Raw genomic sequence first — 14,350 nt, 5'->3', positions numbered from 1 at the left:
TGGGAGAGGAGCGGGGGGTGGTGGGGGGAGACAGAGAGAGAGAGAGAGAGAGAGAGACAGAATCTCAAGCAGGCTCCATGCTCAATGTGGAGCATAATGTGGGGCTGGATCCCATAACCCTGGGATCATGACCTGAGCCAAAATCAAGAGTCAAATGCTCAACCAACTGAGCCACATAGGCATCCCTAAATGATTTCATTTTAAAATAAATTTCCCTGTGGCCTATGCTCCTACAAACACTTGTTCTCTGGAGCCAGTAATTCAAGTGTGATGCAAAGCAGGCCAGGAAAAACTCTTGGCTGAAGAAAACTGATGGTTGAGGAAGAGAGCAGATAGCAGGTTGAGTGGTTAAAGTTACGGGTTTTAGGTGTCAAATAAACCTGGATTCAAATTCCCGTTTCACTTGGGAAACTCTGGATAAGTGATTTATCCTGTCTAAGCCTCAGTGTCCCTATTCTTTAAAGTGGGATAATAATCCTTGGAGGAAAGAGTAAATGAAATGTTCATGCTTAGCAGGCTGCCTGGAACCATACAGTTATGATCACCATGATATTGGGGTCAAGAATCCTTCCTGCTCCATCTGCCTTGCTGGGCTCCACTAGACAGCAAAGTGCTGAGAAATCAGGAAAGGGCTTCACTCTTCTGTAGCTTGGAAAAGCCTACAGACTGTGTTCCCAGAACATGATTTTATGGCTGCAGAAGGATTTATTCTAAGTTCTGTAAGTGCTTCATTGCATTTTGCAGGGTCACTCTGGAGGCTGCCCTACAGTGTACCTATGTTCAAAAAGCTTCCACTGCAAAAAAATTTTCAACAATAAAACAAGACTCTTCAAGTCAACGAAAAAAATTGCAATTAAGAATCGTGTCATCCTTCCCTGCAAACACTGGGGTCATCGGGATTCACAGCATGAGTAAGTTGATAGGTTCCTTTTTCCTATGAGTGTGGAAAGGCCAGCTTTGTTTTTACCCCTATTATTAATTTAATCAAGCTGAGAATATTAGAAAGTGATTAACAAACATACTTTGCCCTAGGATTTTCCGTTCTGCTAGGAATTTCAGGATAATTCTGAAAATACTTTCTGTACACACTAGCAGGAAAAACATATCTAACAAAAGTAGGATATTGACCTGTTTTTTTGTCTATGTTTGTTTTCCTTGACATCCTTTTGGCATTCCATAGTGAAGTGGGAGAGATTTCAGAAGCATTCTTTGGCAAGTTGGCACACATTTCTCTGGGGAAAGACTGAGTGTATGTCCTCTTCAAGCCTCATGAAGAAGCCGGAGAGCAGGTCTTGTTTTTGTGAACACCTCACACATAGGATGATAACAGAATCGAGGCGATTCTGTCCCAAGTTTTGCATCTGACATACAGTGCTAACCATGCTCTTTTCATATATTCTTACCTTTTCTCATTCTACTCAAAACAAGATGGTGGGACCCTTTCTGACTTAGTAATTGCCTTGCTTAGGAAATTTAGATATTCTTTTCATAGGCTTATATGTGCTTCACAGCACTCTTAATTTCCTCATTTGCTTTAGTATTGGTTTTTCGATTTCTTTGATTATTATCAAAGTAATATAAGTTCATTATAGGACCCGTAAAAGTATGACAGCAGGGGAAAAGTCACCCATATCCCACTATTCAGAGGTACATAATTATTCCCTAGAACTAGTGAACAGGCATTGTAATTTAAATGCTATGCAAAATGTTCTGCCAGTTGAGAAACTGCATTTTTAAAATTAATTAATTAATTTCTTTATTTATTCTGAGGGAGAGAGTGAGACAGAATAGGGGAGGGGCAGCGAGAGGAGAGAGAGAATGCTAAGCAGGCTCCTCACCACCAGCACAGAGCCCCAGTGTGGGGCTTGAGCTCTTGAACTATGACATCATGATCTGAGTCAAAATCAAGAGCCGTTCGCTTAATCGACTGAGTCACCCAGGCGCCCAAAACTTCTTTTAAACAAATTAACCCTTTAGATGGTTTTGCAAACATACTATGTTTATACCTATATAACTAATGTGGTCTTTGAAGTCCGGGCCTTTTATTGGTCTTCTCTGAATACAGAGTGTTTAAAGAATTTACATTGGCTCATCAGTAAGTTTTCTTGCCTGAAGTTATTCCTGAGTTTCAAGAATGTATTCCACTAAATGTGTATCAATTTTTAAATTATTCAAAGTAGCAAAAAGATTATTAAAACATGGAAAATCAGCATGAAAGAATGAGGTAGGCTTTTCCTACTTTATAAAATCGATCAAAGTCAGTGGCTATGCTACGTTTGCTTAAGTATTGACATTTTGTCCCTCCTTCCCTCCCTTTCTACTTCCTTGTAGTATAACTTTTCAGTCAAATTGATATACTCTGAAAATAGGAAATCGATGACTCTTCCTGTAATTAGAATTATTAAGAAAAACAGACTATTAATAACAAATACAAGAAATTGAGTCACGCACCCCAATAACTTAAAATATCTTCTCTCATGTGCACCTGTTATAAGTGACATTGGCTTTAAAGTTATGCAAAAATGATCAACAATTCGCTTAAAAATTAATGATAACATAGGATATTTTATGTATATCTAAATTTTCTTGTTATACAGTTTTCTGAGAAGGAGGTAGAAGTTTCACTTCAGAACTTTCATTTGAGAGATGATGTTCCCTTAATGTGTGGTGTCTGCATCTAAAAGATAAGCTTTCCAGATGTTGTGGTAGTTACTAAGAGAAGAATGGCTCTTATTTTAATACATGCAGTATGGTAAGTATTTATGTTAATTTTGTGTAAAACATTCAAAGAAAATGTTAGGATATCCCCTGTCATCAACTGTGAATTTGAGTTTCAGGGCTTTTAAATTCTGTATGTTGAAACATTCTTGCATCTAATATTGCTGACTCTGCTGCCTTTTTTTTCTGATTGTGCATCCCTGGGCTTCTAACGGAATGCAAAGGAGAAAGGGAAGAAAGGGCGTTTAATGAATCGCAAGACCATGACTTAGAAATGTGATTAAGTCTGTGCCAACGAACAAAAGCACAGGAAGACTCTACATCAATGGCATGTGATTATGACAGGCATAAACTAACCATTATCAATTGCCCACATGTTTCCGAGGATTGGTCCCGTTTGTCTCCAGCGAATTCTGGTGTCCCTGGTTAGTGCTGCGTTAGGAAGGGGAATCGTTATTCGGTTCCACCTGCAAGAAATTTAGCACAAAACAGCTTCAAAACTACATTCACATCTTTTGAACCTATTTTACATGCTTTTGATGCTGTAGTTTCTGTATGCTTGGGACAGCACTAAAGTTTGGCAATAAAGTCTTTAAATTCACCTGTGGAGTTTGGCTACAGTTTTAGACAAGCATATAACTTCTAAAAACATTCATATCACACTAGAGTAATGGGTTTGCTCTTATTAGCAAGTGATATTTGTTTTGTTTTTAGATATTCCTTTAAGAAATTTTTACATCAATACTCAGACTTTAGATATTATTTGAGAATAAGCATCTGTGCAGACATGGGGCTGATTAGCATTGACTGCTTTCTATTTTTTGCTATTCCCTGGTCCTATGCACATTTAAATAGAGGCTAAGAAAGAAAGCAATTCTCAACTTAATTTTGCCATGCTTGGAAATATTTTTTTATTGGTTTATCCAGTGTTTACTCTGTAAGGTGGTAAGTATTTGGCAGTCATCTTTAATTCTCTGCACAGCCCTCAAAGGGGTGTATCATTGTCCTTAATTTATGTGGAAAAAGGGGAAAGTTAGGGAGGAAATATCATTACCCAAGTAGATGGCAGAACCAGGATTTGAACTTGGTTCAATTGCACAGCTTAACTTTCTTCCACCTCTCTATGCTGCATCTTTCCCTAAGTAAGTAGTTTGGCAAGAAGCCCTTTGGCAATAACCATGGAATCACTACATAGAATTTAAACTTATGTCTAAGTTTAAGTTATATATATCCAAAATATAAAAGCCAAGAGCATAAATGAATGAATAACCCTACAAATTGTGATCCTGCATCAGATTTACTGGTTACTGTCGTTTTTTTGTGTTTGTTTGTTTGTTTGTTTCTTTTAATAAGATCCTTCCTAAATCACCTGAAGAAGAGAAAGCAGCTTCCTTACCTATTATGAAAAACTATTAGTCTCGAGCTTATTGGTAGATTTTGAGTCACAACATGAATTCAAATCTCCTGATATCTCAGAGAATTTACTCACCCACTGTAGTTTTCGGAGGAGTAGATAGTGCTGTGGGGGAGGTGGGGTCCAGCACAGATCTCGGGTAAACACTCAGTGTGGAGGAGGGACCAGGAACGCCCATGGTTGGTGGAAAACTCCAGGCTGACACTGATAACACCAGAACAAGCACAACAAAAAAGGGCAAAGATAACGAAATGACTCACCTCTGGCTAAGTACAGTAAACACCTGCAGAACTAGTGTAACAAATTTTAAGATGCTGTGTCCAAAATCCTTGTTCTCCCCTCCACTGAAGTCTGACCAGCCTTCAAAGGGCAAACGGTTCAATTACGGCTATAGAAATGAACTATCTTTTGAAGCCAACAAATGGTAGCTTGAGTCTGTGCTCTCCAATTTGATAGATGGCAAGGCAATTACCACGTCTCACACTGCCACCTCATCCTGTGAATGTGAGACTCAAAAAATTCTTAGAAAGGACACGAGCAACACTTCTGAGAAGTGAAACGCAGGAGTCATAGCTCTTGAAGTGTTAATTGATTTCCGTGCCTATTATTAGGGGGTCACTAACCAACATGGGGTCAAGCTTTTCTTCAGTTATTTGTTTTTCTTTTCTCTCAGCAATCTGTCAGCATGGACGGCTGCCACAGCGCGTGCAAACACTTCTGATACCTAAGACCGAGCTCTTAGAACGAAGTCATTTCTACTTAAAATTATCCAATCACACTCTGCATATTAATTGAAGAGCTCTTCTTTGGGGGAAAGTGTGTATTTTTTTTAAAGGATGTTTCATTAAAAATTCAGCTGAAAACCTACTGAGAAGTTGCTCCAACTTAAAAGCCAAGTCCACATATTCATTTTTTAGTTTTAAGATTTTATTTTTTAAGTAATCTCTACACCCGACATGGGGCTTCAACTCACAGCCCTGAGATCAAGAGTCACATGTTCTACCAACTGAGCCAGTCACGTTCCCCCACATGTTCACTTTTAACTGGTTCACACACTCAAAAAATAGGGCTTCCTACCTGTTACCAGGCTGATGTGTTCCACATCCCAGATTAATGGAAAACTGTATCATGTGAGACATTGTAGAAGGCAGAACAGGTAAGACGTGGAAAAAATCCACAGCCCAGACATTCCTGTTATGTCCTTGATGGTTTTTTTGCCTTAGGCAAAATCTCGTAGCCTGAGTCTGAAGTTCAGGATTGATGACTACAGAAACTAAAGATGGAACCTTCAAAACAAAGGAAACCAAAATCATTCGTAATGCCCTCTACGTGAGTCTGTGAGAATTCTCCTAGATTCAAGCTTGCAATTACTATGCATATAACTGCCATTTGTTAAGCACCAGGGGAGGTCTTGTGTGTTCCATCTGTTATTTCGGTTAGTAGATGTGGTCTTCAGTGGGCATTTGTTTGAGTCACTTAGGACTCCTCCTTTGCAGGCACCTGGAGCTCTCTGTGTGTACTGATCAGGGCCCCTCTACCTGAAGATAAATGAGTGTAAGGTCCTTAAAGTTACCAAAGCATAGGTATTCATTTTATAGACCTTGGCACAAGACAAAAGCAACTTCGCATCAATACTTTATCATCAGTCCTCTTTTAAAGTGAATTTGTATGGTACCGACCGTTGCCAAACTAGGTATTCTGAAAATATGACTCTAGGCAGTAACTGCCAGAGTCAACAAGTTAACCCATGACAACTTACATAACTCGTTTGGTCTGTGGCGTGCAGATGACCAGAGCAGGTGTAACCCTAGCTAGTCACAGCTGGAAAACTAGTCCATTATGAAATCCCACGTGAGATAATTTGGGTAACCCTAGCAGATGGAGTGTGAGAATACCTTCTCTGGTTGTTCCCTATTCTAGCTTCAGGGTTAATCTCCTGTCTTCTAACTGAAACCATGAAATGCTAGGTGCTGGCTGTGTTCAAGCTCTTTATAGTACCAAGGGTGCCATCAACGTGGAGAAAAGCCTAACTAGTAATGAATGGGTGAGTGTAGTCTCAGCACAAATAAACCTACCACTAGAAAAAAATAATTCCACACCTAATGACAAGCATCACACATAATTTTGAAGATGTTTTCACATAACTACAGCCTGCAGATGTCCTAGATCCAAAGGGAAAAGTAAAAGAGGCCAATTTCAGTGGCTATAATTAGCCATAAAGAAAGAAAGAAAGAAAGAAAGAAAGAAAGAAAGAAAGAAAGAAAGAAATAAAATAAAATAAAATAAAATAAAATAAAATAAAATAAAAGCAAAAGTAGTAATAATCTGTACTTATACAATGTCTTCTGCCTAGGAAATCTTAAAATGCTGGAAAAATGCCCATGATGCCTGATAACAAGTCTGTGAAGCTTTATAATTAGAACCACTTTTAGGGCTTTCTTGGGTACAAAAATCATTCTCAGAGTACTGGTCTCCCATCTTATAATCTCTGGTGGGGTCTAATTCATTTTTCCCAATAAAACCTCATTTTTCCTTTGTATCAGGGGGGAAAAGTGAGTATTACAATGTCCATGTCACTTTTTAAGAAATCTGGCAAATTTCTGGGCTTCTAGAACAGAGTGTTCTCTTCTGCATCTAGCTTGGTCTTCATGGTTTTGACTTTGACTTGTCTAGGGAAGTCTACAGTGGGGCCATTTGGCACATGGATTGGCATATATACCTTATATGAGGAATAGGAAAGAGTATCCAGTGTAATGTGCTCTTTTCTTCCTTCAATCTTTGCATACAAGGTGACATCATTTTCATGAGAATCTCCAGGGTCACAAATTCCTCCTGTACAAAACAAAAATTTTAAGTTGTTAACTTAACTGCATCCATAAACAGGTATAGTGTTAGCTTTCAAATAAAAAAAATAACAACAGAAACCAGATGTCACTTAAGAATGACCATAAATAAAATTAACTAGACCCAAGGAAATAATTTGTAAAGATAGTTCAGAGCCATGCTAAAGATCAAAGACTTGATATCTGGGAAGGCCAAAGTTAACTATTGTGCTTCGTGAGACTGCTCAAATGACGGTCTGCAATGAGCTGTGGAACCTGTCCATATTTTAACCCACATTGAAAAGATGTACTCTGCTTTTTAATAAACTATCACTTCCTTACATTTAAGGTCTTAATGGCCAAAATTCGGAACGTATTGATAATGGTTTTTTAAAAATGATCAACTATTTCTGAAGTGGTAATATTTAAACTGTTGCACACAGTATCTTCAATAGTTTAGCATATATTTGGTATTTGTATTTTAAATGCAGTTCATCTTACATTTTTCGTTTTTACTTCTGGTACCTCATTTGGTCGTTGGAGAGTGCAAACTATAAATATTCTGTATCACTCTACTTTACAGTCAAATGAAACAATGGAACATTAGAACTGAGAAGTAACTAAGATCATCCTGATGACAAAACTGAGTAACAGAACAGGTACCTGAAACTGAAAACCATTCAACTAATTGGTGGAAAAGCCATGAGTCAATGGTATGTCTTTTAGCCCTTGACCCTCTATTCTTTTCACTACTGCATTCAGCCAATAATCCTTACTATTGCTGGCTCTATGAACTGTCTGCAGAAACTGGATTTTAAAGGATTACATGTGTAACCAGAAACGTCTCCCCACCTACCATTATCATTCATAACAGCAGCAATCACAATAGCAGGAATGTAGGTATGTACATGGATTTCCTGGAAAATATTCTATCCTTATGGTCCAAAAATTATAACGTTAACTCTTAATTTTATTACTCTTTCAAAAAATGCCCTCCAGTTTTTAAATTAATCGCCATTAATGTTAATTTTCATCTATCGGCGATTTCTGCTGCTAATACTCTATGGTGACAGTAAGGCAACCTCAAAACTCTAGAACACCATCTGTAGGAAGAAAGAAAGAGAGAAAGAGACAAAGAGAAAGAAAGAAAAAGGAAGAGAGGAGAAAAGAAAAAAGAAAAGAAAAGAAAGATGGACTGATGGAGCAGTGGGGGAGGGAGAGAGGGAGGAAGGAAAGGAGGAATGTCTAGCTCCATTTCATCCTGGGTTATTGGGGTCGATCAGGAGAAATTGCTAATATGTGATGTTTTAAGTAAGAAAGCTAGACCTTAATTAGCATAAGAAGGATCATAATAACAGAAGTAACTTGGATGGTGGTAGTCATAAAGCATAGAAATATAGCATGTTACACCTGTTAGACATATATAACTTGGCATATAATAAATTTTATTGAGTTAATTAATCTGAAGATATGGTGATAATGTTACCCTCAACCTAACAGATGTTAGGATGTCCTTGTTTAAGGGCAACAAATGGTAGAGAAAACCTTCAGGATTCTGATATCTGCTGTCATAATTTTTAGCATTTCCTTACATACTTCTATGTTATGGTTAAATATAGCTAGGAAAGTCATCCTAAATGACTGTCTCTGGGGGAAAAGATCTGCATGAAAACTAAATTCCCATCTAAAAAAATGTAACTTCTTTATTAAGGACATACTAAAGACTTACAAAAAAGAACAAAGAAAAGGTGAAAAGTCACAGGCAGTGTGGATTTAAGCAACATACCCAGAGACATAGGGACTGAACCATCAGTACTCTCTAATTTCATTGATTTGTTCCCTGTAAATCTCTGCTCTCTTAAGAACAGTTCGTGAACTTCACCTGCCTTTCAGAGGGAGCTGAAACACACTTGAGAGCTCATCCGGCCCAGAATGACAGAAGAAGAAAGTCCAAAAGGAGCCAAGACTTTAAAAGGATGACAGACTTTATCTAAAAGATCCCTCTGGGGGCAATTTATCAGTTCTGTGAAGCTTCTGTGACAGCAGCTCGTACAGAAAGATACAGATTCCTTCTTCAGTTTCATTCGCTTTGATGTATTGTGGAAAGGTATGACTCAAGGGGCATTTTGTACAGCAATTCAAGTATAGAAGATTTCAATAAATACTAGATGGACAGTCAGTTTTAAAATATTTTGAGTCCTGTTTTAAGTAGCTTTTAAGATATTTATATTGGGAAAGTGATTTTGTTATTTACTATGTATAGGGCATTGGGCTTAAGGGAAAATAGGCCCCAACCTCAAAAAATTTGTAATTTAGCAAAGAAAACAAGGTTAATATACACCAAAGAAGGATAATTAGTGGTAAACTGTATTGTGCTGCCATAATTGCAGCCAAAATTCAGAGAAAAGAGATACAGTGTGGGCTATGGGAGATGTTCAATAAATATGTTGAAGGAATAATGAATGAATGATGTACGTTAGGTTATTTTTGTCGTATTCACTGCATTCTGGTTCTAAGAACAGTGTTGGATACTGGCCCTCCATGAATTTCTGTTGAATGAATGAATGAATGTATGAATGAAGGAAACAGACCAGAACCGAATTTTGAAAGTTGAGCAAATTTTCCAGAAATAGGCACAGTAGATGGATATGAACCCAGGGATGAAACCAGGAAGAACATATAGGCAGGGCCAGACAGGAAGGGAGTATGATCTTCCCTAGATTAACAACCAGGCACTGATTTTCCTAAGGTGCCATTATAAATTGTCTACCAAATCTTAGATCTCTTCCCATATTGCTTTCTTCTCCATCAGCTACCAAAATTTTAAAGTCTTTCTACAGGTCCAGTCTTATCCTACCCAATCTTACCCTACTGTTCTGTCCTATTAAATCCTATCCTATGTGAAAACCACCTTTGTTAGATTCTGCTTTCTAAACCTCAAGATCTTAGACCCCATTTCTTTTCTTCTATTTACTGATGAATTTCTTGAAGGAATGGTCCTTTTTCAGTGACACATGTCTTTATTTCTTTTAACTTTACATACCTGGGTTTCCCCTGCATCACACCATGGGGGATACTCTCTCCGAAGTCAGTGGGGGGGGGGGCTCTCAGCCCCTATCCTGGTTGGCCTCTCTGTGGCATTCCCTGCACTGCTGATCCCCACCCCCAAACCACACTCTTCCCTTCCTTCTTCAGTGCAGAATGGCACCTTCCTCCCACATATCTTTATGTCCTTTCTCAGTATCCTTTGTCTATATATATGCCTTCTTTAACTAGATGAGGGTTCTCACTGAGCCTTTTTCATGCCCTTTGTTTACTCTGCCTTCTGTTTGGGAGAACAGAGCAACTCTAGTGGCTCCAACTGTCACCTGTATGCTGATGATTTTCAAATCTGATTCAGACCCTGATGAGAATTTCCACCTTCATATGGCTTTCTGGAAGCCTCAACCTCAACACATCTAATGTCAGAATCTTCTAGTCCATATTTACTCTTTATTTATTTATTTTTGGACATTTCCTATTTCAGGAAATGGTACCATTCTTCTACTCACCCAAGAAAGAAATCTCTGTCCTTTCCAATATTGTTCTCATAATCCCCATAGTCACTTGGGTGTGAACCTCAATTGTTGGTTCCTTCTCTTCAGCTACTTATTTTCTGTTCCCTCCTTCACATTGTTACCACTGTCACTGCCATATTCTTTTGTTGCTTGGACTAGTGCAATAGTCTCCTTAGTGTTGCCAGATAAAATACATTGCATGAACAATATTTATACAAAAAATTATTTGTTCTTTATCTGAAATTCAGATTTAAATAGGTAGAGGGGACTAAGAGGTATAAACTTCCAGTTATAAAATAAATAAGTCATGAGGATAAAAAGTACAGCATAGGGAATATAGTAAAAAATATTGTAATAATTGTATGGTGACAGATGGTAACTAAGATTCATCATAGGAATTATTTTTAAATGAAACTATCGAATCACTATGATGTACACTTGAAACTAATAGGATATTGTATGTCAATTATACCTCAATTTAAAAACAATTTAAAAGGCTATTTTGTTTTTCTTCCTTTCACTCTGGCAACCCTACCTAACCTTAACTGGTCTCCTGTTCTCTAATTTCTGACCATTTCAGTCTTTCCTTCACACTTGTGCCAGAGTTATCTTTCTAAAACACAGATGAGAATGTGTCACAGAACTGACAGAAATCATCTGATGGCTGCATGCTGCCTAGAGAAAGAGAATCTGAACTCCTCTTAGGTGATATTAAAGAAAACCACCACTCGTCTCTGGTTCCCTTTTCCTGCTCCCCTTCTATCCTTCCATTCAGTTATACTGGGAAAATTCACCTGCCTCAAACATGTCATGCAAATTTATAATTGCTTTTTTTTTTTTTTTCAAAAATACTGGCTTTGCTTGGCATTCTCTTCACTCTTCAAACCCTTAAATTTTTAAAAATATTCTTGGAGGATCCTGGAAAGATGGCAGTGTAGGAGGACGCTGGGCTCACCGCGCGTCCTGCTGATCACTTAGATTCCACCTACACCTGCCTAAATAACCCAGAAAACCACCAGAAGACTAGCAGAACGGAGTCTCAGAGCCAAGCGCAGACGAGAGGCCCATGGAAGAGGGTAGGAAGGGCGGAAAGGCGGTGTGCGCTCCACGGACTGGCCAGAGGGAGCTGGGCAGAGGGGCAGCCCGCCGGCCAAGCAGAGCCCTTAGTCTGGCTTGCAAAAGCAGAGGGGCCGGACTGAGTGTATTCCGACAGCAAGAGGGACTTGACATCTGGAAGGTTATAAGCTAACACCTCTGTCCGGAGAACGGGAGGGCTGGAGGACAACGGGAGGGAGAGTTGTTGAGCCCCGGAAGACAGAGCTCAGCTTGGTGGGGAACAAAGGCGCTCGCCAGCGCCATCTCCCTCACCCATCCCCCAGCTAAAATCCCAAAGGGAACCAGTTCCCATCACGGAACTTGCTTGCACCGCGCAAACACCCAATGCTGTGCTTCTGTGGATCCATCCCTCCGGCGGGTCTGACTCCCTCCCGGTGCTGCAGGGCCCCTCCCGAAGGGGATCTCTGAAGGAAAATCGAGCAGAGCCTGCCCCTCCCGCCCCTGTGCACCTTGCCGATCCACCCCAGCTAATACGCCAGATCCCTAGCACCACAAGCCTGGCAGTGTGCAAGTAGCCCAGACAGGCCACACCACCCCACAGTGAATCCCGCCCCTAGGAGAGGGGAAGAGAAGGCACACACCAGTCTGACTGTGGCCCCAGCGGTGGGCTGGGGGCAGACATCAGGTCTGACTGCGGCCACGCCCACCAATGCAAGTTGTTCAAGACAGCACAGGGGAAGTGCCTCGCAGTCCCGAACCACTCCAGGGACGATCCAAAATGACGAAATGGAAGAATTCCCCTCAGAAAAACGTCCAGGAAATAACAACAACTAACGAACTGATCAAAAATGATTTAAACAATATAACAGAAAGTGAATTTAGAATAATAGTCCTAAAATTAATCTCTGGGCTTGAAAACAGTATAAAGGACAGCAGAGAATCTCTTGCTACAGAGATCAAGGGACTAAGGAACAGCCAGGAGGAGCTAAAAAATGCTATCAATGAGTTGCAAAATAAAATGGAGACAACTACAGCTCGGATTGAAGAGGCAGAGGAGAGAATAGGTGAACTAGAAGATAAAATTATGGAAAAAGAAGAAGCTGAGAAAAAGAGAGATAAAAAAATCCAGGAGTATGAGGGGAAAATTAGAGAAATAAGTGATGCACTAAAGAGAAATAATATACGCATAATTGGTATTCCAGAGGAGGAAGAGAGAGGGAAAGGTGCTGAAAGGTGTACTTGAAGAAATAATAGCTGAGAAATTCCCGGATCTGGGGAAGGAAAAAGGCACTGAAATCCAAGAGGCACAGAGAACTCCCTTCAGACGTAACTTGAATTGATCTTCTGCACGACATATCATAGTGAAACTGGCAAAATACAAGGATAAAGAGAAAATTCTGAAAGCAGCTAGAGATAAATGTGCTCTAACATATAAAGGGAGACCTATAAGACTCGTGACCGATCTCTCTACTGAAACTTGGCAGGCCAGAAAGGAATGGCAGGAGATCTTCAATGTGATGAACAGAAAAAATATGCAGCCGAGAATCCTTTATCCAACAAGTCTGTCATTTAGAATAGAAGGAGAGATAAAGGTCTTCCAAACAAACAAAAACTGAAGGAATTCGTCACCACTAAACCAGCCCTACAAGAGATCCTAAGGGGGATCCTGTGAGACAAAGTACCAGAGACATTGCTACAAGCATGAAACCTACAGACATCACAATGACTCTAAACCCATATCTTTCTATAATAACACTGAATGTAAATGGACTAAATGCGCCAACCAAAAGACACAGGGTATCAGAATGGATAAAAAAACAAGACCCATCTATTTGCTGTCTACAAGAGACTCATTTTAGACCTGAGGACACCTTTAGATTGAAAGTGAGGGGATGGAGAACTATTTATCATGCTACTGGAAGCCAAAAGAAAGCTGGAGTAGCCATACTTATATCAGACAAACTAGACTTTAAATTAAAGGCTGTAACAAGAGATGAAGAAGGGCATTATATAATATTCACAGGGTCTATCCATCAGGAAGAGCTAACAATTATAAATGTCTATGCGCCGAATACGGGAGTCCCCAAATATATAAAACAATTACAAACATAAGCAACCTTATTGATAAGAATGTGGTCATTGCAGGGGACTTTAACACTCCACTTACAGAAATGGATAGATCATCTAGACACACGGTCAATAAAGAAACAAGGGCCCTGAATGATACATTGGATCAGATGGACTTGACAGATATATTTAGAACTCTGCACCCCAAAGCAACAGAATATACTTTCTTCTCAAGTGCACATGGAAAATTCTCCAAGATAGATCACATACTGGGTCACAAAACAGCCCTTCATAAGTATACAAGAATTGAGATCATACCATACATACTTTCAGACCACAATGCTATGAAGCTTGAAATCAACCACAGGAAAAAGTCTGGAAAACCTCCAAAAGCATGGAGGTTAAAGAACACTGTACTAAATGAATGGGTCAACCAGGCAGTTAGAGAAGAAATTAAAAAATATACGGAAACAAATGAAAATGAAAATACAACAATCCAAATGCTTTGGGATGCAGCGAAGGCAGTCCTGAGAGGAAAATACATTGCAATCCAGGCCTATCTCAAAAAACAAGAAAAATCCAAAATACAAAATCTAACAGCACACCTAAAGGAAGCAGAAGCAGAACAGCAAAGATAGCCTAAATCCAGCAGAAGAAGAGAAATAATAAAGATCAGAACAGAAATAAACAATATAGAATTTAAAAACACTGTAGAG

At 39.3% G+C, this 14,350-nt stretch overlaps 1 protein-coding gene across 3 annotated transcripts in view; it reads right to left on the bottom strand.

Moving 5' to 3' along the window:
* Positions 1-14,350, bottom strand: part of RELN (reelin) — a 531,804-nt gene that overhangs the window by 170,789 nt on the left and 346,665 nt on the right. For all 3 annotated transcript variants that reach the window (XM_045494541.1, XM_045494542.1, XM_045494543.1), the window contains exons 13-16: positions 6,852-6,964; positions 5,210-5,418; positions 4,208-4,336; positions 3,076-3,185 (exon numbers count right to left, since the gene is read on the bottom strand). In XM_045494541.1, coding sequence (XP_045350497.1) covers positions 3,076-3,185; positions 4,208-4,336; positions 5,210-5,418; positions 6,852-6,964 — 561 coding nt within the window. The remainder of the gene's footprint in view (positions 1-3,075; positions 3,186-4,207; positions 4,337-5,209; positions 5,419-6,851; positions 6,965-14,350) is intronic.

This window comes from Leopardus geoffroyi, chromosome A2 (assembly GCF_018350155.1).
Source record: "Leopardus geoffroyi isolate Oge1 chromosome A2, O.geoffroyi_Oge1_pat1.0, whole genome shotgun sequence".
Taxonomy (NCBI): domain Eukaryota; kingdom Metazoa; phylum Chordata; class Mammalia; order Carnivora; family Felidae; genus Leopardus; species Leopardus geoffroyi.
The sequence above is the reverse complement of the archived record's forward strand: the minus strand, read 5'-3'. Positions and strand labels throughout refer to the sequence as shown.